A 25,693-nucleotide genomic window follows, 5' to 3' on the forward strand; every position below is an offset into this window, starting at 1 on the left:
CTGTTCTACCTGTCACAGTGTGAGTCTGTGCTACAGGAAGGTTACACAGATGCGTTCTGTTTGAGCACTGCAGACTTTACTTAACTACAGCAACTCTTTCAGGATCTTTTCTTTACAAAAACAGCAGTCAAATAATCCCAAGTAATTTTACACATTAACAAGGTTTTAGCATTTTATAGTAATACAGTAAACAAAAGATTAAGTCAGAGTATAGTACAGACAGAATGACACTGATAAATACAAGTTTCAGAAAAGGAAAAAAAAAAATTGTTCCTATGCAGCATTTTGTAAAGAGAGGAATTCTGGTTTGTGGGGTGGGGGACGGAGATGTCATAAAAGAAAAAAACACAGTTTTGTTATTTGGGTATTATAAATCTTCTGACCCGCAATGCTGTGCGGTTTGGGGGTTACCCTGCTACTCTTTAGTTCCTCAGCTGGCTTTGTAACACTGCCTTGGTGACGAGATCTGGCAGAACACGTAAGTGTTTGCTCAGACTGCTTCTGTTTCACTGATGGCATCAGAAAATTGCACATCGCACATCATGTGCACTGGGGTTCTGGAGCACTAACGGGGTATGGCAATGACCAGTCTAGAACAAATGTTTGCTCAGAGAGCAGAATTTACCAGAATGGAAAATCAATTACAGGTGTTTTTTTTTGGTTTTTTTTTTTTTTTAAGCTAGGCCTTCCACCAAGATAAATGGTTGTTTTTAGAAAACCTGGAGCTAGCCTAGCTAGAACGAGGGCTTGTAGCTATTGAAGTGTCCTTTTGTTTTGGTACAGGCACAAATTTAAACCTACAGCATAACTCAGTGCTACCCTGCTTCAAAATCAGGTAGGATATGTTAAAGAAAAGCAAACAATGGTGTCCTGAGAGATTTAAAAATACCATCTGCTACCTTTCAATGATATTAATTTGATAATCTTCTGGGAACCTGTTCTTAATGTATTTAATTGCCAGCAGAATAATTTTGAAGTAGGTTTTATAAATCTTTTATAGTTTCAATCCCAGCCTGTCTGCATTCCTGTGAGTTTAGAGACAGTTCTAGGATTCAGAGGTGTAGGAAGGGAGAAAAAAAAAGTTACTATGAAGAAGATTAATGTACTGGATTGTCATCTACTCTCTCCATTCCTTCCCTCCTTCAGATTTACACTACTCTAAAAATGGAGCTACATTCAACACAAGAATCCAAGCACGTTATGGCACTTAAGTGTTTATATGTGCATACAAACACTGTGTGATTGCAAGAAGGAACTGCTGAAAGTGGTTTCATCTGTTAACCTAAATACAGCAGTTTTTTCTACCAGGAAGCCTTGAAGCATAAGTGTTTTTTGGTAGACTCCATGCTGTAGACCTGTTTGTTGAATGGCAGATAACCACTTTTGACTCAAATGCTCCTGTGAGGACTATCTGAATATTCCAATCAGCTGCTGACACGTGACAGCTGCTGTAGTTCTGTAACTTTGCTCTTAAATAAAACACTGCCTGAACTGGCTACCAGCTAAACTGCCCCAGCAGGCTCCTTGGAAATCACAACAAGCTTCCAAATGGGATGTGAGGTGACAAAAACTATGGAGTTTTGACTCCCCAAGAGCTCTCATTTTTGTAATTATGGACTTGCCTATTTTTCAAAGTTTTGTAAACTGTTATGAATGGAAAAACCTGAAACACACATGGATGTCTGTAACCAATCTACCTTTCTGACAGGCAACCTAGCTTGGGTTACTCAGTAAATAGCTGTAAAGTTTTGAATGCTTTGCAAAATACTTACTGGATAGAAGAAACCTTTTCACATTGATACGTTGAGGTACAGAGGTTATATGCTATGGCAGACACAGCTTCCTTTAACTGGCACTTTTTTCTTTTCAATTATCACAAATCTTCAGAGAAATTGCATCAGTGCTGCTGCAAACAAGGTGTTGCCTTGAAGATGACAGTAAAATTCTGTAGGAAACTTAAGAATGAGATACCAAACCAGAAACAAGGGATAATATTTTAACCACTAATGCCCTAAAGTAACATCAAACATAATATATTAATGGCATAGTGACAACTAAAAGAAATAACTATTAAAATTGAAATTCCTTCCAAAAATAGGTAAAGTGACAAAGACCTTGTATAGCTACATGTAATAAGCTCGGATGCCCACAGCTACTATTGTCTCGGCAGACTAAAAACATTATTATTGCACAACAGTTGATATGGGAACAGGTAATAGTGGCTGGTATTCCATGATCAGGAGTACGAGCTTCCTTCTGCTGCTCAGCAGGTGTGGGCCTGGAGCCTTCGCAGCCCGTTTCACTGCACGTTTCTCCGTCAGCAGCACCACTGCACGTGAGGCTCCAGGATGGACAGAGCAGAGGCGAGATTCTGCCCCCTGATATCTGCAGTTGACTTTGGTGGGGATTTTGCAAGCAATATCTGAAAGCAGAACGTGGCCTCAAGGAAACATCTAGCAAGAGCTTGAAACACCGCTGGTACATGATATTGGCTCAATAGCTATTTGCAACATGCTATTAACGGTAACTAAACTGGCAACACAGGCACAAAATAAGGCAGTGGGTTAAATTAATCATTAAAATTGTTAGAAAACATGCAAAAATAATACTGAGTTTAAAAAAAAGTTTCTTGCCCCTTTAGTTTTCCTCATAAAAATTTGAATAGTTCCACACCTATATTTGAAATTCAACCTTTAAAAAACAAGATTAAAAAGCCAAGAGTGACTCAGTTGTTGTTCTCTTTGGTTGTGATGGTAACCAGCTGTTTAGCAGCCTTGGCAATGTCGTAGGCGCACTGGATGACTTGCTGTGTAACCAGCTGGATGTCCGTCGTAGGGCACGTCTCCACAGGAAGGGTTTTTTTGCACTCAGATTGGAGTCTGTAGGCACTAGATGTCAGCAGACGCAAAGAAGTCCTTACCAGTTCAGATTTGGGTTTCTGGGAAAGTAAAATTTGAACCAGACAGAACAACAGAACCATTTTAGGATCACTTGTAATTAGCCAGTAGAGGTTGATGAGTGTTCTTTAGTGTGGGACAGCTGCTGCTAGGGCTCTGCTTTCTACACAGACTTCTCTGCAGGATGTTATAAGCCATCGCTGCAGGGACAGGGCAGGAGTGGATGCAATGAGTTCCCACAATCTCTCCTTTTTAATCTCAGGTGTGAACAAGGAATACTGCTTCCTGCTCTCGTTTAAAAAGTTACTTATACAAGTTCTCTATTTTTTCTCATTTACTGCTACCCAGCACGTGTCCTGGCTGCCATCACAATAGTGTGTAGAAGACAGTTCAGACAGACACAGGGCATGAGATTTCCCTGTCACTTTTACAGAGGTAGAAAAGACTTTGAACATGTACAAAAACCAAGCAATGGCATTCAAAGGAAAACCTGAGGGCCCAGCAAAAGTCCAGTATAACCACACGGCTCCTCAAACTAGAGGCAAGTAGCTTCCACTTTCTGAGGAACTGCATGCATCTCAAGTTAAAAGTCCAAGAGTAAAATTAGGGGCCTGGATACACAAATTAACCTTTCCTGACTAGCACGTGAATAAACACAAGGATGGAAGACTGAAAGAAAAACCAACCCAAAACACAGAAACAAACCAGCCCACAAAAACCCTAGTCATCGTCTCCTTTCCTGCAGCTCTTGCTTTTCATTTACTGCAGGTAAATATACTAACAAAGAACGAGGCCAAAACCATGTTAATGCTGAAAGATACTTACTTTTGGGAACAAGGCTGCCATTTCTGTTACTGCCACATGTATTCTCTCGGAGCACGGTATGTAGCTGCAAAAAGAGGCAACGTGTTATTCGTTGTGTGGAGACCATACAACCTCTTCAATTTCACTTGTCAGGGACTATTATTCTAAAAACAACAGAGTTAGCAAAAAAGCCATACATATTCTAAAAATATCCTTGCAGGCTGTGCTTCAGGCAACTGAAGTAGATGGTGCAACACACAATGCTGTGATCCTCACTGTCTCCTTACCGAGCACATTCCCTGGCACACCGCAGCACAGGTCTGTACAGAACTGACTTCAGAAAACACAAGAACTTAAATAATACAAAATTAATTCTCCAGTTTGCATTATTCTTTGATCAAAGTTTGTTTGAAGAATGACTGTCCACATCTATTACGCCAAGCGCTGTCAGAAGAGGCCTCAGTTTGTAAGCAATTACGGAGACACGTCTATGAATATTAACTACACATTAATTCATACACTCAAATTTCCTCCTCCTCGCTTCCCCCAGTCCAATGCTACAGTTTTTGTCTCTAAATTCTACAGAAAGCTGCGCGGCTGGTTCTGTTTGGTGTGTGCACAACGGACTGTAACGGACTGTTTGTTGGTCTGTAACAAACGTGCCACTCCAGGGCCAGCAGCTTGGCTGCAAGAACAATTCAGTCTGCAGCAGATCCATGCTGAAGTCACACCGTGACCCCAAGATTCCCATCCCTGGACCAGTCACCATTATTTGAAGCCAGGACTGCAGCACTGGGCACCGATTTCCCTTTCCATCTCACAGGTTGGAAGGTTATGAACCTAAGAATGGGGTATGCCCAACTGCCAGGACAGAATTCCTACCTTGCTTTTTTGGTAAAGTTTACGTAAACCATCCCATGCAGGTAGCTTAGCGGTGCCACCACGCCTTCTCGGGTGATTTCAACACCCTAAACATAAACACACCATCCCCATACAGCACCTTCCAAACACATGCATCTCTTAGCTACCAACTACTTCCACAACATGTAAGTTTCAGGCTAAATATTCAGTAACGCTATTGAGTTAATAAGTGATAGCTACTAAAACAATGCGGATTCCGTTAGTCCTGATGGATTTCACTTTGGACTTGCATACCAAATGAAAATTAGTAATACCCATTCAAATTACATCTTAAAACTATTTACCGCAAGCTGCTGTGAGCTGTTCTGTTAGTGTGGTCTGTCAAAATTATGCCAAAAGACTCGTTTTTATGCTTCGAAGACTCAATTTCTGTATTAGTTAATTAATATGGTTCAGTCTTGAGCAAAAGAAGCTCAAAAAATCACAAAGCAACCACATTCAAGAAAAATAATCAGCACCTGTGGATTATGGTAGATCACTGCCCTTTCAAGCAAGAAAAAAAAACAAAACCCCACACAGTCATTTTATGCAGTCATCTTGCAAATGGGTCAGTCACCAACACACTGAGAAGGAAGCAACACACTGGGGTCATTTTGGCAATGCAGGAAAATTGCTAAAAAAAAGAAAAAAAAAAAGAAGGAAAAAAAAAAAAGGTGTATTTCTGTATGTCTCAAATCACCTGAGTCCTTCCAAATAACCTGAAAGCGGAGGGAAATCTTTCAAGTTTGTTGTAAATTCCTTTCTGCCAGTGAGTTAAAAATTAATTTGTTCTTAATTTGTTTCCTGCAAGCCACACCGAACAGCACTTTGCATCATAAAAAAGCCAGTTTGATGATTAAACTCTGCAATAACAAGGCAACAAGGCAGATAAACCCCTAAGAACCACCTGACCAAAGATTAATGATGCATAGTTCACAACATATCTCTATTTCTCTAGGTTAGCTGCGAAGTTTATTGCATGTCTTGGAGGAATGGCTGTGTTGTATAGTTGGAACACTTGTGAAATAAGAAAGCTCGTGAAATAACCTGACACATGCAATGCATTTGCACACATCCCAGTAAGACATCGGGAGGATATTACAGTAGTGACGACTCAGAAAGGAGAATCCATCATTACCAGTAACTGGTGGCAACCTTTTCCTCCATTTCTGATATTTATCACTGGTAATAACACCTGGAGTTAAAGTTTGGGAAGTTCTGTTTTAGAAAAATGTTTCACTTACATTTTATTTTTATTTTATTTTTATTTTGAAGGCACTGGTTAAATAATTTTTTCTTTTTAATTGATTCGAGGCACAAATTATGTTATCGTTCAGCATGTCAGCTGTATAAAAAGTTGAAGACCTTTTGAGGTTGAGGAATGTTGCATGCTGAGAAGTTATTGCCATAATTTGTCTTGGTGGACAACAGGTAGAACAGAGATGGGAGAATCTCTTAACTAGGGACAGCTACAATGCCAGGCTGTGATTCTGCTCCCTGTTAAATCAGTAACGGGAGCTTCAACTGAGCTGGCAGCACCAGGGCTCGTGACTACCTGTGCTGGATATTCTTTGCAGTTTCCTTATCATCGGAAGCATTTCATGCATAGCCTTTAACGACCCCTGTGCAGATGGTGTGTGAGGGAAAAAGGCAGCAGAGAGTAAGAGAAAGGACACTGTGCCTGGGAGGCAGGGACAGAGGCCAGAGTACCAGGAGGCAGGGCCGGGCTGCTGGATGGTCAGAGGCTGCAGGGGAGCTCTCTCGGCCCAGGGAACCAGCGTGCTGAAGCAGCCGAGGCTGTGTCTGAGCTTGAGCATGCTCGCACGCTCTAATGGTCTGCTCGGCCAGGTGAGCACAGGAAAAGGAACAGAAGAAAGCAAGAAAAAAATAGAAAAGGGAAGAAGGCGTTTCATTAATAGATTATATGCTTGCGTCACTTTATTACTGCCTGGTTATCTATGCAGCGTGTGATTTTTATCTACAACATTCTCAGCACTAGTTTGGAAGCTATGTTATTACTTCACAGGGTATCTAGGTTTGTTAAGGAAGTGTTCCCCTATTGCAGGAAGGGAACGGTGGAACAAACCCACTCCATCTCCTGCCTGCCGCACGCTGAGCAATTCTCAGCCCCCAGAGACAAAGCCAGGGAACAGGAAAACAAAGAACAACAGCTTCACAGTTCAGTGAAGATTATACTCATTTAAGTACTGGCAAACACCGCACTTTCCTACATATGGCACAGAACACACGAAAAAGAGCACAGCTTTGATAACTATCTATGCAATTTAACAGCTAAAAGTTAGGTACACTGCCCTGTTTCTTTCAACGACTTTTTATTATTATTCAAATACTGTAAACTGTGACATATATAAAAACCAAAGGCATTTAAAACTTCTCTCACTGTTGCTTCTCGTTATGATCTGTGAGAATCAAGCAACACTGCACTGCTGTGGCAGAGGTTAGGGACAAGGGCAGGGAACTCAGCACAAACACGTTGCATCTCACCATTCAGCGTGAGAAGGAAAGGCCACACACTGGCCCTTCTAAAAATAGAAAAGTACCAGAAGGAAAAAACACAGCACAAGAGTGGCCCCATTGTTGTGCACTTCTCTCAGCAAGGCAGGAAGCAAGGGCTTAACAAAAATCATCAGCTGCTTCTCACAGGCAAGGATGGGCGCAGCACTCAGGACTGCAGGCAGACGTGTTGGCAAGTTTGGTTTTTCTGGAGACCAAAACTGTTCCAGGCCTAAAACGTGCTCAGACGTAACTATTATTTACAGTCCTTTACAAAAGCTGTGCAGGAGCACTACCTGATGACCAGGCTGTGACTAACACTTCTACTTGCTCGTGTTTGTTCTGGAAATTAATTGTTTGACTGGGCCAGAAGTTCCCTGAGGGAGCTGGAGCTGCATGTTACCTGATGACCAAGTCTCCTGCTTACCAAGCTATGCCTGTGACTAAACTCAGTAATTCAAAATAACTTTTGCTTGTACATTCACTGTACTAACTTCATAGTAGGAAAGTCAAAAGTTCTCCCTGCTTTACAGATTTATTCCTGAAACAAGCCTCAGTATTACTATCACCCTTCCACAGGGTGTCCTTACCCAAGGACACTACAGTCTGAAGGCCCAAAATTCCACTTAACGTCAATTTCTCTGAAATACTCACTTGATTTTCATCTTAAACAACACTTGCATCCTGCAGCAGGAATTCACAATCACCTTGTTCCCCATCGCTCCCGGTCCCTGAACCAGTTTTGGCAGGGCAGGCAGGGGACAGGCAGCGCTGCAGCCCAAACCCACTTGCAGGGGGTTGTGCTGGCTTTTTGGACAGGAGCATGTGCTTCCACCACCTGCACTGGTCACACACCCCTGCTCACCCCACGTCCTCCAGTACACTAGAGAATACCACAGACCTACACGCTTCATGCCTGTGAAATCAAGATCTGCAGCATTAACACGGCTGGTGGAAGAATTTTCTTCATTTTCTCAAACTCCAGAGCTCTTTGCACTCACGCCTTACCTGTCATGCTTGTTCTCCTGTGCCGCTCGCAGCAGCTCCTGAATATTCTTAGTGATCTGCTCAGTTTTCCGAATCACATCTTCTGTACTGGGCAAACTGGAGCTGGGGGCTGTGTCGGTGTCCTCGGGGATGGATCCCTCCCCCTGCCAGATGATGCTCCTCTGCCGTCCCTTCCTGCCCGACCTGCAAACGGACAAAGCCGAGGTTGGCCCTGCAGCACAGGACTTCAACACCACGAAACTCCCTGTCCTCCGACAGCTCTCCGCACCTACCCTGTCTCCTCCAGCTCCAGAGGGGCAGTGGGGTTATCGTAGTCGCTCTCCGACACGCTGCTCTGCTTCTCCAGCTTCGAGGCCTGCAAGAAATACAGATTTATTTCAGCGTTGTGCACGAAAGGAGAGCACCGAGCTGTGCCAGCACCCAGCACCCCTCTGCCCCATCTTTGGGGGTTGCTCTGCTCCAGCTGCTGGTCGGGAGCCCAGTGCACCTTGCTGCCCCCTGCCAGGCTCCTGCAGCCAGCTTCTCCCTGCTGTACCCGAGGTCCCAACACCACGCACGCTGCTGCACAGCACAGTCCCACCATGCCCCAAGCGAGGGCCTGGCTCAGCGGGGCAGGACAGGGGGTCACAGCACGAGCTCCTTCTCTTGCTGCTAAAATGCCAGGCGTGCACCAGGGCCGGCAGGGAGGCCAAGCGGAGAGGGCAAAACCACCACAAAGTGGGAGGCTGAAAAGTGAGCGGGAGGCCCACCAGAGAGCGGGGAGCCAAACCAAAGTGGGAGGCCCAGCGCAGCAGGGGAGCCAGAACAAGAGCAGAAGGCCCACAGCAGGCACGGAGTAGAACTGAGCATGGGAGGCTGAAATAAGTTGAAGCCCAGCACGGAGAGGGAGGCCGGACCGAATTTGGGATGCTGGACCGAGTGGTGGCCCAACCAGGTGTGGCAGGATGCCCACCACAGAGGGGTCAGAGCAACCAGAGCTGGGGCTCACTGCACAACGGAGGGTGGAGGCCCTGAGCCCAGCCCCGTATTTCCCTGCTCTCCCTTTCACACCACATGCCCTAAGTACACCGTGACTGGGGTCCAAAGCACACTTGGAAATTCACAGCTAGCTAGGATCCCTTCTCCAACTTCTTGGATCATTTATACCCGAGCAGCACATCCTGGGTTCACGCTACGAACACCAGCTGTCAGGCCCATCTCACGCAGACTGAAGCCCCGAGGCCGTTCCCACTCTCGGCCTGGCCCTGGGATCCCCACACATCTGCCTGCTACGGTCTCAGAAGCTGCAGAACTTGTCAGAAGTGCTGCTACTGCTCATCCAGCTACAGGAGCACCACGTCAGTGGCACCACACACAGCTCAGCCCCGGCATCGGCTCCTGCCCCACTCATGGGCACCGCGCACCGCAAAGGGCCCCTTGCCATCCCCGCTGAGCTGCCAGACCTGGAGCTTTACAGGAACTCTCCAGTTAAGACAAAGGGAATCTTAATTAAAGCATTACCATCCAACATTAAACCCAGACTGGTTCTGAAACGTTCAGTATTATGTTGTAAAATTTGCTGCAGAAATGGAACGAGATGGCACCGATTGCGCTGCGTTAACCACACAGACAGCAGGGGAAAGAGAGAGCTTTTCTCGGAAGACCTTTTCAAAAGCAGTTAAGTCTCACTAAGAAGTAAAAAACAAAACAAAACAAAAAAAAAGAGTACAAAGAAGATGGCACAGACTAGTCTACCAAACTGTTCGCCTTGCCAGCTGTGCTAACCATCTCCTTACGCAAGGTGGCATTTATGCTTCCTTCTAGCAGTTGGAGTAAGAGTAGGTTTGAATATTCCATTACAAAAAAGAGCAAAATGGTTTTTAAAAGCTTAAGAAATTGGATGAGGCTTCTTCAAACAACTAACAGTTCGTGTATGAGGCTGCAGCAGACTGTCTTCGGAACAACAAGAGCTCACAGAATGTATTTCACATTTCTTGGCAACTTTTTTTTTCGTAAAGTCAAGGGGTTTTGTTAGCTCTAGCACTAACAATAAGGTTTTGTAGATCCTGATGGAACACCAATATAAATCCCTTTATACACTCTCAAAGTTTTTCATCTCGACCTGAAAGTAGCCTTGCTAAAACCAACACCCGTGCCCACTCAGTCTTTTCTTCTGTTAGGGCCAGCAGAACGCAGGCTGCCCACCACCAAATGAATGAACTGTTGGTTCAGATAACTGAATAATTATCTGCTTGGATGCTTAAAGAGCACGCTTCAAACAAACTACTGAATACCTGTAAAATAAACGGGTCCCATCAGTATCGATGTGGATTGATGCAGACTGACAGCCCCCAAAGAAAGCAGGCTTTAAAGTTAGGACATACATGTGCCTCATGCAGTGCATTTTAGTCAGGAGGAAGGGTTACACATCGGCTTGTGAAATATCAGTGAGTGCTTGCCAAATTACTTCCCAAGCAGCAACCAAGTTGTCTTCTGGCCGTTCTCACTGTTACACAGTTGAACGAGTGATTTGGAGTCACTGTGCGTGGTGTTAAATGCTGAAGATTTTAGCTGCTGTGAAGTTTAGAGAAAGGCAAGTGTCCGCAGCACGTTGCAGAAGAAACGGAAAGTGATGAAATACTGCTTCATGCAAGCATGAAGATTATCAGCATAAAAGGGAGAGGACAGGGGCAGAAGCCTTGTGGGGAGAGTGCCACCTCCTCCAGGCAAAGACCAATTGGGAAGGTACTTAACCCTTCGTGTGCTTTCATCCCTTGACCAGGAAAGCGTGGAGGGGAAGGAAGGTAGAGATGAAGAGGAGGTCACAAACGCACTCCTCCCGATCTAAAAATGGGAAAGAGAAAAACACTCGGGAAAACCAAAAAAAAACAAAACACAAATAATTCTTAACGGAAATAAAGGAACATTTTTAAAACCACGGAGATGACACAAAGCAAGAATGGCTTTGAGAACTTAGCTGAGCCTGTGAGGACTTAATTCTTTCCGAATACATTTGGCTTCATGGTAATCACAGAATCCTAGAACAGTTTGGGTTGGAAGGGACCTTAATGATCACCAGTTCCAATCCCCCTCCCACCAGGCCAGGCTGCTTATAATCTGCCTGAGCAGTTCTAACATGGATATTCCAGAGGTTCAAAACTCCACAGAAAACAAAATACATTCACCATAATTCCAAATTAACCACAAAACAGATCGGTGCTTCAGAACCACCGCCTCTACCCACATTTCAAAACAATTAAGAAAGGCAAAGGACCCATACAAAACACTGCCATGTCTTGCATGCATAGCCACATACAAAATTCTGACACTTCTCCCTGCCAGAACTGCTTTTATATTGACATGCCAACATTTAAAACAATACAGATTTCATAGTTTCAAGTTTTTATTAATCTAATTGAAGGGGGGGGAGTCCCTGCATACAAATTTCTGCACTGATTCCCTGGTGCGCTTGTGTCTTTGCAATTGGCACAGAATATTTGCCCTCCCTCCATATTAGTGCAGAATCCTTGTGGCCAATGCAGAACTCTGTCCTCACTCGTAGTGCATCGTACAGAAAAATACTAATCCGGAATAATTTGTTCAACTAACAGATCTAAAACATCTTCAGTATCCAGTTCCAAGCTCAGATTAAGAAACTGGTTGTCTAGCTGATAAGTTGGCTCCGGTTTTATTTTGTTTTAAAAGGTCACTCTAGAGTTCCACAAATTGTCATATGCCTGTATATATCAAGAAAGAAATCTACGAACTATACCCACCTTCTAGGAATGCTATTTTCCCCCTCATGGCTTTCAAACAGCCACACATTGATATTTGGCATGTATACTGTCATTAACAGAAAGAGCTGAGCAGAAGCCAAAAGCTCCAGTTCACATATTCCAGTATCGTTACAGGTTTTTCTTTTCTACACATCAAGCTCCTGCAGACATGTTAATACAGCAAACAGTAACAATTCTTACACTTCAAATTCACTCCAAAGCAGACAGTTGAGCAGCTTTGGTAAGTGAGCACAGGTGGAAGAGACAGAAAAGCTGAACATCAGGAGAAATGCAGAAGCATCAGCGGTTTTACTTACATGTGGAGGAAAAGGCTGCAGTCTTGTTATGCTTTCTTCTGGGTATGGGACCTCTCCCATGGGGAGGTAGGGTTTCTGACCTGATCCAGTCTCATACATGGACATGGGTCTGCTACCCCGTGCAGATGGTCGTCGCTTTAAAGAAGAATTGTTGGTAGGGTCTGTGTAGTCAGAACCACTTTGGACCTGATATATATTGGTTGTGGCCTGTCTTCTGAGGTTGGTATTCTCACTCTGCAGCGTTTGAAGCTGAAAGAAATGTTTAGCAGTGGGACTTTGTTTTTCTAATAGCAAGCGTCAAAAGCAAACTGACTACACAATACACGCTTGTCTGCTTTACTAGCAAACCCAGCTTCCAGTAGTTGGGGGTTGATTTATTTTTTAAAATCTACTTGATTTGTTTAGTACAAGCACAGAATCTATGTTGCAGATCTGGAAAATATTTATGTGTTGATTTCCAGCATTTTTTTTTGCTGGGACACAAGTCAAATTGGATCTTAAAATTGGCTGTTGTAGTTAAAAACACACACAATCTGTTTCTTCCAGCCTGGCTGTCCTGGCACGTAAATCACGTAACACAATGAGGATGCGTGGGGAAGGACTGCCAACAAAACCGTTCTTTCAAGCAAGGTGATCCGTTCCAGCAGTCAACACAAGAATTTAAAAGAGGACTTTAACATAAGGCCCACGAAATCTGAAAATGCCAAAACTATAGCGTAGACACCAGAGACAGCGCAAAGAAAATCAGAGCCTGCTCTGCAAAGCAAGAGGAGAGTTTAGCTTATGAAAATAAAGTATCAGCTACTGCTTTCTAAGAAGCCAATGAGAAATAATTTAAAGCTTTTTTTATTTTAGGTATTTGATGGATAGTAAAAATGCAACAAGTCTGTTTATTGTGGAGTTACTCAGAGTAAGTTTGCTATATTAACACATCACAAAGAAAAGATGTAAAAAATAGCTATCAGCAATTCTCCAACAAGATGTTGGATATTCAAACCAGTATTTCAAACCTAGGATGGCCTTTAAACAGGAAATTGTATATTTTTACTTTCATGAAACCTCAAGAACATTCTCTCTATCAGAACAATCCTATTTTGCCTAGAGCACTTCCCAGTACCCTAAATCAAACATACAGACTCTTATCAAGATAATTTATGCTCTCCCCAATGCACATTGTGTGCTCTGTAGTCAGATGCCCCATATCTTCAGATCTGAGGATCAGCGAGGAGCCAAGCTACTTCTTTAAAGCTTGACATTAAAGCAATTAAATAGGTCAAATTTGTAGTTTCCTTTTTCATAACTCCTGTCACATTTTTCAACCTGCTTTTGCTGCAATTTAAACCAACAGCTCACGTAAACCCAGACCAAGCCCTCAACCTAAAAAAAAGACGCTTGAATGCCATCTATTCCATGAAAATTGCTGAAGAAGAACAACGACATTGATGTCTTGCCACAAATATCCCAGCAGAGAATTCCCGCATGGCACAGAAGCTCCCAGCAGCTCAGAGCTAATACAGCTGCTAGCACTCCTACCCTGCGTTCCATGAAGGCGCACTGCTGCAATACTTCTGCGCTAATCCAGAGCCACCAAGCATTAACGTAAGCAAGTCCCCTAGCTACATACATCATCAGGACATAAAACCAGTGCAGCATCTTCAAAATGAGCGAGCCCTGGCTGCGCTGTCTTTCAAACAAGTTCTGCTGCAGCAGACCAATGATTTCTTTTGCCACGCCACATAAATACACTGAGGAGTCATTACTTCATAAGCCATAATTTCTTCCCTATTCGTAGATTAAATCTGCTTCAAGAAACTCAGTTTATCTGAGTGATAAAAAAAGTCCTTGATCAGTACAGGCTGCTAAAAGAAAAGGAAATACTTGGAGATCTCCTGGGTTCCTCCCTGTATTCAATAGATCTCAAGGGCTGAACACATTTGCAACAAAAGGATGGCAGCAAACAGACGAGGATATCTGCATCTGCTGAATTAGAGGGGCCTCAGATGCCTTACTCCGCTGAGTGGGAAAAAAAAAAAGTGGTTTTATCTATGTTTGCATTGTTTTATTACTGATCATTTTCAGTTACAAATAATAACAACAGTATTTATCAGAAAACTGGCAGAGCATTCAACAAATTGTTGACTTACATAAATATGGATTAGAAGGTCTAGCTTCCAAATTGTGTTTCTGGAGCTTTACATTCAGAATTTTAGCAAAAACCTTCAGTTTGCTGTTTGCATAAGACTACCTGTCCATAGTAACTAATATAATAACTGAGATACTTCTACCTTACGCTCATCTAGACAAAACCCACAGTGAAGGTTTAAAACAGTAATCAGGTTTATCAGTATATTCCTTATGCACCATTTCCCCCAGATTCAAATGCAAGCAAGTCTCCTGTTATACAAAAACATCATAATTTATTGCCATATTTCAGTCTCACCTACTGTCATCTTGGACTAGAAATTTAATTTCCCCTCATTCCACCCAGGCTTACTAAATAATAAACTGCACACTGGAAAAGTTTTAAGTGCAGTATTTACCTATATACATAAGTGCACACACTGCGTGTGCTATCACTTGCTTCCTGGTTATCAGAAACTGCTCATCTTGAAGCAAGACAGCCCAAGTACACCAGATTTGCAATAACTGCCTCATCAGTTGGAAAACTTTTGTCAGAGTGAACTACATAGACTATTATCATCTCCACAAAATCAAAAAAATCAAAAAAAAATTCAAAGCATGTGCTACACGCACACATTCGTAGTCTCATATCCAATTCTAAAATGGCTCCATTTTAAAAGTTTTCTCCCTGTACTAATATTGGGTTATTGCATCTTCAGCTTCAGCAATTTCATTACAGTTAACTGATAACACATCGTTAGATGAAGACGTTACATTATGGTGCTTCTTACCTTTTTCTGCATGACTCTCAGCTCATCGCTCAAGTTGATGTTCACTTTCATTAATTGCTGAATCTTTACCTCAGAAGCCACCAATGCATTTTTAACTTGCATATATTCCTGGGCAGTCACTGGTCCATCTGACAAGTCTGAATCCAGACTCTATAAACAGTAAGAGAAAACTCTGAGACTACTAAAAGAAAACAAGACAATGAGATTTCAACAGCTTTTCACATACCTTTCAGTAAGATCCATACATTCAAATCATTTTACGCCAATATAAAATAAATTTGGTATCAATAAGCTCTTAGCTCCCCTGTGCACAAAAACATTTGTCTCAGTTAATTCAAACAGTGAAACAATACCGTTTCATAAGGGTTTTTGTTTAAATACACAATAAGGAACTTGAAAGCCATAAAAGACGGATCACCAAGTGTACAGTGGGTATGTTACCATGTAAGATAAAACTAGAAATACTAGAATTTGCTGCCCTTTTTTCGCCATGCTGCATTATTTTCAGGAAGGGTTTAAAACATTCAGTTATTGTTGGACTGCTCTGAATACTTCTTCAGAGGGAAGAAGTAAGCATTTGTGAAATACCTGGAATCGCTGAATAAGAGTGTTTCAGGAGATCTAAGTATTTCATCTGTGCAGCTAGGTCTCTACATCCCCAGACACGCACAGTGGCATGGTTTACTTTTCTAAAGAAGCATTTTCTTTACAGTACAAATTAATGAATCACAACATCTAATTTTGTTAGAAACTACACAGACTAAGGCATGACTCCAAAATGAAGATGAATATTAAAACATTGGCTCTCTGATCATTTATGTGTGTTAAATTCCCTTCCAATGGGAAAGACTGACTTCAGACTACCTTTATGAATAAAATTTGGTATGTGTATAAATACCTCAGACCCACCTTCTGTCTGTTAGATTTAGCTGCATTTGTTTCCAGATCTGTATCTTCATCTGAAGCAACACTATCGTAATCAGGCTGGTCATTATCCTGACTTTCACTGCTATGTTGATTGCTTATGGATTTGAGTATTAGTTCCACATTTTCTGTTAATCAAAATTCATTTTAAAATGTACTGGTAAGTTTGGAGAATAAATGGAAGTGCATAAAATTAATTAAAAAAAAAAAATTTGACCAAAGAAACAACAGAAGACCAATGCCATTTGACGTGTTGAAGAGAACTTAATTTAGATCCACCCAATAGGTATGGATTATTACTGTCCAAAACTGACAAAAAGCACAAAACAGACTACACTGGACAAATGAATGACAAAATTCAATTAAAAAAAGACTTTATATATATATATATATATATATATATATAATATTTTCTCTCCACACAGAAGACTAATGTTCAAATACTACTCCAATAGATTTATGGCTAGAACTATAGCTTTGTTGTTGGCATTCTTTGATATCGAACATGCTCAAGAAAGAAAGAAAAACACTATTAGAAAAATTAACAATAAGCTCTAAATCATCCCAATTACAGAAAAGTCCTGTATGTATATAGCAGCTAGGAAACAGCACCTAGAACTTTGACAGTTTTCTAGCTGCCAAACTAAAGTATTGCTCAAATTATTCAAGAGTCTTCTGGATTATTATTTTTTTTTTTTTAACCAAATTATCATAAAATCACACCCATCATAAAAAGATTTTCCTGAATTTCACTTGATTTAATTGTATTATAAATATATCAGCCTTAATGCACAAATCTCACATATTTGGCCATTATTTTGGAGGCCTAGCATATGTTGTCATTAGCTTGCTATCCAAGTGCCTGTTTAGTTCTTGTTATCATATAAAAACAGTATAAATCTCTTCATTGATACAGTACTTCTAGATAATACTATCATATCAATAATCAAATTACTGCAACATTGCACACAGAACCCAAACTTACCTTTGGAACCACTGACAGGATTCCCCTGTTGTCTTCGTTTGGCATCACTTAAAATATCTATAACTAGTGTAGCAAATTCATGAGCATTAAATCGAGCCAGTTTCTGTCTTCCCTAAGTTACAGAGTAACAATTAAAAAAATAAAAATGTTAAGTATATCGTGTATTAGACGAACAGCACAGTTCCCAGGTAAAACAAAGACTATAGCAGTTACAGTGAATTGACTGTTCAATTTAAGCTAAACAGCTGCAGAACTCTGTGACAGGGGTAACCTGAAACTATTTTAACCTCTTTAGAAGTAGTCACAACTCTACTGCAATAATGAAGCACAGTAAAGCAGTATTACTTAGAACAACTGGCCTATTAAATGAGAATATTTGTATAGTATTCAGATCACATACCTGATTCCTGGTTGAGGAATATTCAGGATTTACAGGAAGAAAAGGAACCACTGTGGTCTCTGTCACAAGCGTGCTATGATTCTGAGTAGCAAGCCAAACTGCTCAGGAAAGAGGGGAGGAAAAAATAAATTTATTTTTTTTTACATTAACACACACCTGCAGACAATGCAATAGACAAAGAAATTACTATTATCAGTAATTCCTGAATGTAAAAGTACTTTAAACAGAACACGTGCTTGCAACAGCATTTTTTATGTAATGTAACAATTCAAATTTTATACACATTCCAGAAATCCTCATTCACCTGCATCTGTTTCCCTCCTGTCGACTTCATCATATACATCCATGGCAAGTTCTTCAAATAAGTGGTTGCTTAGCTAAGGGCAGAAGACAATAATTACAGCTCAAAATTAAACTAAATATATTAAGACCTCTATAACATTTAGAATACAGGTGTACAACTCAGTTCTCTATTTTTCAGCCTATATAATTGCTTGCTTCTCAGCCTGCACAGCAAATTTATCCATCAAGCAGATACAAGGCAATAAGCAGTCCTGCTGGCACGGTGTATGTGTTGGTGCTCAACTGCTGACACACAAAAACACAGTGCAGGAATACATCTACTTTTAGCTAGCTATGCATTTAAAATGACTACTAACAGCACGAGACTTATTTATGTAGGAATTAATAGTATCTGAAACCAGCTTGAAGGATGAAGTGCAGAGTTTACTACATTAAGGCAAAGATGTGTTACATATCACACTGAAGTTATACTTACAGATTGAAGCTTCTTCTTAGCTGCTTTTGCAAGTTCTGATACATCTAGACTGCTATGAAAACAAAAAAGTGATCATTAAATCTACAGCATTTAAACGCTTGTTTAAATAAATTCTACACATTTCAACAATTCAATGATTAAAATCTTTTATTTGATACTCCTTAATCTTTTAGTATTTTTATACAGTTTTTAATACTTTAACTTTTCCAGTATTATTAATATTCTAATTAGCAAATTCTTAAACTTTTCTAAATAAAAAACTTAAATCTGAACTAAAAGGATCCCAACAATACTTCAGATTATAAGTACCTATTTGCATAGCTCAAGGAGCAGTCAAGTTGTAAAGCAGTAAAATGCTTTCTGTAGGGAACCTGAAAAACATGATGATTCTGACCAAAACTTGTATCCCCAGGAATCACACAGGATTTGTTCCACTGGACCGCACAGCAGGCAGGGAACCATCAGGCTGGTAAATGACTACAGCAAAACAGCCATGCTCTTCATCAATCTGTACCAATTAGTCAATGATCTGTTCTGCTAGTTTCCAGCCTACAGCATGAGGCACACTACGAAAATGCTGCAGTTTAACAGAATTAATCATAAAAGCCACAGATAAGGAAGCTGACAAATTATGAGTCCATGTTTATATCACCCAGGGGATGACTTCCCTGACCTACACGGATGGAAAGACTCAATGTCTTATTTCTATTACTGTTTTTTGTAGAAATTTTACAAGCAATAAACTGAACAGCAGTTTACTTACAGCCGTCTAATTTCCAATTGCAGAGCAATAAAGGGAAAATACGAACGTATGGTTAATACTTGATATCTTTCATAAAAAGGAGATTTAAATTGATCATGGTCAAAACTTAAGAGCACAGATGACCAAAAGTACAAGCACTGTCAAAGAGAAACTCAGCTTTTTTGCAAGTACTAGTTTCAGAATGCTGTATCAGGAAATTAACTCAATGGGTCCTTACACTGTTTTACAAAATCTGTTCCTCATCTTCCTCCTGAATTTTAGAAAACATTGTAAACTTCTTTAATTTTCCCTTTTTTAGTTCCAGTATTCTTTATAGGGGAAAAAAAACAAACCCCCAAGATTGACAAAGCACACATTAAAAAGTTAAAAATGACAACAAGCTCAGAAGTTATTTCAGAGGAAAGGACAGTTCTAAATTTAACTGTTAGGCTTTTGTTTTTTATTTATTTGTTTTAAAATGTTTTCAGACATGCCACAGAATCAGCAACTTACCTATCTGCCATCTGAGGTATAACAAAGTGCTGTCCATTTTTATGCTCTAGAGTTGAAAACAAACCATACTTTAATAGGCTGTTAGTGGACTATAGTTTTCAATTTTGTCAGGATAGGTAGTTGGTACTCAGTTTTACTAAAAGACATAATAACGATAAACCCAGGAATATACGCAAACATAGTTTACATGTATCTTGCAGGTGATCGCTCAGTTTCCAATTACAGGAAGCTAACAAGCCCGAAAAGAACGTTCCTACCACAGCTTGTTGGTGTTATATAAAATTACAATAAGTCTTACAAACTGTATTAAAATTCTAATGTAGGTGTCTTAATAGTATTTACTGGCTAAAAGTTTCAAAGCATGTTTTCAAGAGGTTCCATTCAATTGGGTACTCCCTGGCTCTTACATTTCAATTAGAAGAAAATACTTAGAAGAATTTCCACAATATCTCCCGCAGACTATACAACATTACCAAACTTGTATTTTCCCTGCAATTCATTCCTTTTAATTAAACAGTGCTCATCTAATCTTCTGTGTTAAAAACAGAACAAAACAAAAACAGAAAGGAACTTAATTTTTAATGTTAGAATATTTAAAATTGATATAAAAAGTGTAACTAACACTGAAACAGATATATACCACAGTTTAAACTAACAGTGAAAGACCTTGAGGTGCAGTTTTTTCTACTTACCTGGTTTCCTGCCACAGAGATAGAACGCTAACCTGTCAGTGAGTTCGTACTGAATTTCTACCAGGCGCTCTGCCAGTTCATGATGCCCACCTTGTCTGGTTTACACAGGCATACAAAAAAAGAAAGAAAAAAAAAAAAAGTTATGTTATTCATTTTGAGATGCATAAAAATTCCAAACTGCTCAGAGAAATAGATTCAGTACAAGTCACTGCTGAACACAGCACTTTGAGTGTATCGACACAGCACAGACTCGCAGCAGGATTTTCAGCAGTGTTTCAGTGGGTAAAAAAATACATATACATACAACTTTTCCTTGTTTTCAGGATAGAAACATATCTAACCAGGATCATCATGCAAATTATGATCAGCAGTTAACACAAACATCACATATCTCAAGCCTTCTACCTTGCATAGTCAACAGGAGTTTTTCCATTGGAATCTTGTGTGCCAGGATCAGCACCATAAACAGCTAATAACTCTGCTTGTAGAGTCTGTCCTGCCTTAGCAGCAACGTGGAGCGGAGTATTTCCTTTCTCCTGCAAGTTATTAAGAAAAAGCACATCACTCTACTTTATCTTCAGTTCTGAATATAAGATTAAAATACGTATATCAACTGAAATTTGCATAAATCCTACAAACTGTAAGAACCGATCATTTATCAAAGTAATAAAAACCACGTTCATACGGGATGAAAGAAGTTGGCTTGAGCTCCTAAGGAGAGTAATCGCAAACACGTCTCCAGATTTCCTGTCCTTACGCTGGAATGGAGTTGCTGAAAAAGAAGCAGAATTGGACTTAACACAGGGGCAGTAACTGTAATTCAGCTACCCTTAAGAAAGTTACACAACATTTCTTGCTACAGTTGTTTTGTGTAACAGTTTTACTCCATCTTAACCTAAGTCAATGCCTCTCGACCATCTACATGTCAAGAATCTCTCGCTATACGTATTACAGAAAAATGTTGCTTCAGAATGAAGCCAAGCTGTGTTTGTTTACACAATTATTGCTGCTATTCAGCACTATTAAGTCAAAACCAACAAAGTTCAGTCAGATTTCAGTGTTCTGTTACACACAAACTAGCTTCTGTATGTTACCAGAAAAAACTACTAACCTTACTAAGATCTTTGGCAGTCACACTGTCATCTTCACGACATGGCAGGCGATGAACAAATGCTAACATTTGATATTTAGCTCTAATGAATTCAGCTTTATTGGGACTGCAAGGAGAAACCCAAACAACAAAACCGAAAGAAAACAAATATTAGTGCTTTCAAAATGACACCAATTTTCCTTTCTCGAGAGCACTAGGCCTTTGCACATTACTAGGAGCAAAGTTAGAGAAATGTTTTCGTTATGAAAACAAGAAAGTACAGATTTCATCACTATACAAAGCATACCTCTGTTACAAACATGAAGGTATGAACAAACATTAAAGCGAACAAATGTCTACTTTGTTCCTCCTTATCTTCCAGAAACAAAGCAGATTTAGGTTCCCACGTATACCTTTGCCTCTGTCACTGCTAACTAAAATAATCATGCTTCTCCAAACGTAAGAATTCTGTAATGTTCCACTTACTGCACTTTATCCTGCGGGTTAGCTTTGCGCCTTCCACTCATAACAGAGGCAGGGTCCAGCAATGAATGTTCCCATATGGAGTTAGCACCATTATTGTACAGTGTTTCAACCATCTGAAATCCAGAATGTACATAAACAGTCAATGCAGGATTTTTGTTGCTGGCTGCACAGACTGACTAATCAAATAGCTGTCATTATTCTCAAGCAGGCAGCATGCTGACTTGGATTCCTATTCTGTGTGCCAGCATCCATAACCTACTGGGATATCGGAAGCAGGCACATGTTTAGGAGGTTATTGCATGGAATGCAATCAGAACCCCCTTTAAATTCTCTACTCATCACAACAGCAGCTCTACCAAAAGAAGAGGCTTGCTACATATTGAAAAATTAGATTGAAGTAAATGCACAATGGAAGTCTGAAAGAAAAACTGAAAGTCACTTTCCAAAACAAAGGTATCAAATTTAAAAGACAGAATTCTGATTTTAGTGATCTTCCATGGCAAAAACAAGAGAAATAAAAGATTACCCCCCCAAAAAAAAAAAAAAAAAGCAAACGACCAGCCCCTCTCAAATGCTTAGCAATTTAAATTCTACAAAACCACTAAATATATTTATTTATATAAAGGAAGACACGTTTTTACTCTCTACCTGCAGCAATGTTGGAGGCCATGGTGTGTGCTTGAGATGTCTCACTTGAGAGATATGACGCCCCAGACTTCGATGAACACTGCAGCACTCGTCGCAAATCAGAATTCCCCTGTTTATAGATGCCCAACAAGGATCTGAAAAAGAATACTTTTATTACAACACGGAAGGCAATATGACTCTACTTCAAACACAGAGACCGAAACAGGAAGCTCTGCATTCTAACCTGAGCTTTACTGCTTGGTCTTTACATGAGCCTGTAAATGTTACAATCGAGTAGCAAGACAGATCTTCAGATCCATCCCAGGAAGAAAAAGGAGTTGAAGATCTCATCCATTTTGAAAAACTCTACTTACTTCCAAATCCAGAGACAGGTCTGAGGCTGACTGAATACCACACAAGCCTGGTATCTGATGAGAGATCTCCTGCACCGTGTCAGAATACATCTAAGCAATTGTGCATCATAAAAATCCTGCTCTAACCCATGCAATAAATTTACTGGATCCCCGAAATGAGATCTCATCGCCTTTGTGGTTTTTAAGCAGAGCTGATGCTGTGTGTGTGCGGAAGGCAATGCAGGCAAACCTGTTCGAAGCAGGGCTGAGGAGGGAAAGCAGCACCTATTCACAGATGATAACTATCACATAGCCCAGAGCCAAATTAAAATGCATGTTTTAGAGAAAAAAAAATCTAATCTAATTAAAAAAACAAAGTAACAACAAGCACGCAACCTTCTTATTAAATCACTCCATTATTTTAACTGCTTTAACTTCTAAGAGGGGGAAAAATAACAATGAAATGAGCTGTGCTAACTCCAACCTAACAACCTAAGACTGGAGGCAGCCTTCCAGACTAATGAGTCTCGTCCCTTTTTATTACAGACAACCTCACCATACACTCATTCATAAACTAATAAGACTCTTCTGAAAGCCACTACATTGCTTGTTTCAGTCACTCGTTACAAGCTGCTGCTGAACCTCACTGCTCTGTTCTGACTAACAGTCAACAGCAGGTTTCTCTCAGCGTAACTGGCTCCAAAGCTTGGCCATTTAGCCACAATAAAGTAAGCTACTGTTCATCTGGTCATTTCATAGCAGAAATGAGGCTTCAAAATTCTTTTGAAGACAAAGCAGAGGCTTTGCTTGTAGTTGGAGCTCATGCATTCTGCTTACAAGAAATAACATTCATGAAAGAGTCCGTGTGTATGCCTAGAATCTGCCCCAAACCAGCACCACTGGAAGCGTGGATGGGGGAAAAAAATAAGGCAAAAACAGAAAGATGGGAGAGGCAGCAGGCAGAGTTGGCAAGGGGACTGAGAACTTCTGGGGGGCTGAGAGGACGGAGAGCGGCTCAGGCTGGTTGAGAAGCCCGGGTGATGAGGAGGCAGCAGATTTGACATCATGATCAGGGAAGATCAAAAAGCGTTGGGAAGCTTAGTGCTGCAACCTGTTCCCAAAGTCACACCGGCTTATTCCAAGTGTTTTATTAATTAAATTGCACAAAGATTTGTGGAGTCTCAACTCAGTTCATACAGTTTCGTACCATGGAAAGGGAGCAGCATTACAGAGCTGGCAGGTACAGGCCACTGACAGTTCAGGTTTACACTGAAGTGTCCGTGCTGGGCTCTGTTTTAGTCCTCTTTTGAAAGAGATGCCGCTCAAGATATGCCTAAGCTGATAGCAAAGCTCAACAGGGGAGAAGCTAAAAGGCTCGGCCAAGTTTGCTTTCAGGAACATGGCAGCGTGACTGAAAACAGGAAGTGTGTGCAGGCAGCCCGAGCCGTCAGCCTGAGCTCCTGCCTGAGAATAGGAAACGACCAGAAGAGCTCACGTAAAATCACCGCCCGGCCCAGAGCACGGCTCGTGCTTCACAGCAGCAACAAAGCAGCAGCAGGCGGGCAGCCGCTACCGCAGCAGCCAGCTGCTGCTCCTGTGGGTTCACAGGTTGTGGTCCCTGCAGGTCCCCGATGCTGCTGCACCCACAGCTGCTCCCTGAGGGCCCGTCGCCCTCTGCTTTATGAGAGGGGTGACTTTTATCTAAAGAAAGGATCAAGGTTTCTCTGCGGAGACAATTAAGTCGCTCAGCTCTCTGTTGGGGAGCTCTCCACTCGGCCCAGCTGCTGTCGGGCAGTGCCGTTATGTCACGACACAACACAGCGAGGGGGCCGGGTCCTGGCACAGCCCCGAGGAGCCTGGCAAATCCAAAATGAGAATAACCCAGCCGTGGGGCCACGCCAGCGCCTCATAGCACCAGCGGGGCTTGCAAGCACCCAGCCTGGACGAGGCTCTCGGCCCGCCTTTCGCAAGCCCTGCTCTTGTGCAAACCGAGCGAGCCCCGGGGCTGCAGGGCCGGGATCCCCCTGAGCTCCCCTCAGCCCCGGGGTGGGGGCACCCAGCGCTGGCCGCACCTCACAAAGCAGCGCCGGGCTCCGCGAGCGAGGCACGATCGGCTTCGTGACACAAAAAAAAAAGGAGGAAAAGAGGCGGAATAACGCAGCTCCGGGTGCCCACAGCGCTGTGGAGACCCCGGGACCCCCCCAGCCCTCAGCCCGCCCCTGTCACCGGCAGCCCCGCGGCCCCCTCCAACACCCCCCAGTGCCGCCCGGTGCCCTCCGGCCCCGCTCCCGGTGCCCCCCGGTCCCTCTCCCGGTGCCTCCCGGTGCCCCCCGGCGCACCCTGGGCGCTGCAGTCGGCGCACAGCTCGCTGCTCCGCAGCCGTTTGGCCATGGCGCCCCGCGGGGCCGCCGCTTCCTGCCGCGCTCACGGGGCCCCCGCTCCGCGCCGAGCCGAGCCGAGCCGGGCCGGGCCGGGCCGAGCCGCAGCGCGCACGCGCGGGGTGAGGGGAGGGGCGGAGCCGCCATCTTGGTTGCTGGCGTTAAGGGGGAGGGGGAGAGGCGTTGCTGGGTTTGGTGGTGGCAGCGCGCAGCGAGGGCGGGCGGGGTGGTAGAAGGAAAGGTGAGGATTAGGGAGAGGCGGACGTGGAGAAGGCCGGAGGGACGGCTGGTGGAAGGGGGAGCCTGCAGGAAGCCCTGCCCTCACTCAACATGGCGGCCGCAGGCATTGCCCGGGCTCAAGATGGCGGCCGGGGGCATCAGTGCCCGCGGTTGCCCTCACCCACAATGGCGCCGCAGGGCGGGCTCTCCCCCACTCCCCATCCTACAGCAGGCCGGGCGGGCGAAACCAACTCCTCCCTAAAGCGGGGGGGGAGGAACCCGGTGCGCGCCGACATCCTCCTGCCTCTTACCGCCAGCCCGCCCCTTCCACCGCAACTCGATGGGGCGGAGGCTCCATTTTATCACCGACTTCCTCCTTCCGTGAGCGCTGAGAGGAGC

The 25,693-nt window shown here is 42.5% G+C and overlaps 1 protein-coding gene across 6 annotated transcripts; it reads right to left on the reverse strand.

The window, feature by feature from the left end:
• Nucleotides 1-159: 159 nt before the first annotated feature.
• GIT2 (GIT ArfGAP 2) lies at nucleotides 160-25,169 on the reverse strand. 6 transcript variants are annotated; one of them, XM_084491702.1, is made up of 20 exons: nucleotides 25,037-25,169; nucleotides 22,366-22,499; nucleotides 21,718-21,830; nucleotides 21,253-21,358; nucleotides 20,827-20,913; nucleotides 20,547-20,677; nucleotides 20,142-20,236; nucleotides 19,450-19,495; nucleotides 18,195-18,243; nucleotides 17,721-17,793; nucleotides 17,417-17,514; nucleotides 17,017-17,128; nucleotides 16,017-16,159; nucleotides 15,108-15,257; nucleotides 12,196-12,444; nucleotides 10,857-10,946; nucleotides 8,396-8,478; nucleotides 8,124-8,306; nucleotides 3,723-3,786; nucleotides 160-2,938 (listed from the first exon to the last, which is right to left on the reverse strand). In XM_084491702.1, exons 1-20 carry the CDS (start codon nucleotides 25,086-25,088, stop codon nucleotides 2,726-2,728), a joined length of 2,271 nt encoding a protein of 756 aa, XP_084347828.1. In that variant the 5' UTR covers nucleotides 25,089-25,169; the 3' UTR covers nucleotides 160-2,725. The 6 variants fall into 6 exon arrangements, with proteins under 6 accessions (XP_084347828.1, XP_084347827.1, XP_084347831.1 ...); XM_084491701.1 differs by having other exon boundaries at nucleotides 18,195-18,246; XM_084491705.1 differs by lacking the exon at nucleotides 12,196-12,444.
• Between the last annotated feature and the right edge of the window lie 524 nt (nucleotides 25,170-25,693).

This window comes from Aythya ferina, assembly GCF_964211825.1.
Source record: "Aythya ferina genome assembly, chromosome: 17".
Taxonomy (NCBI): Eukaryota; Metazoa; Chordata; class Aves; order Anseriformes; family Anatidae; genus Aythya; species Aythya ferina.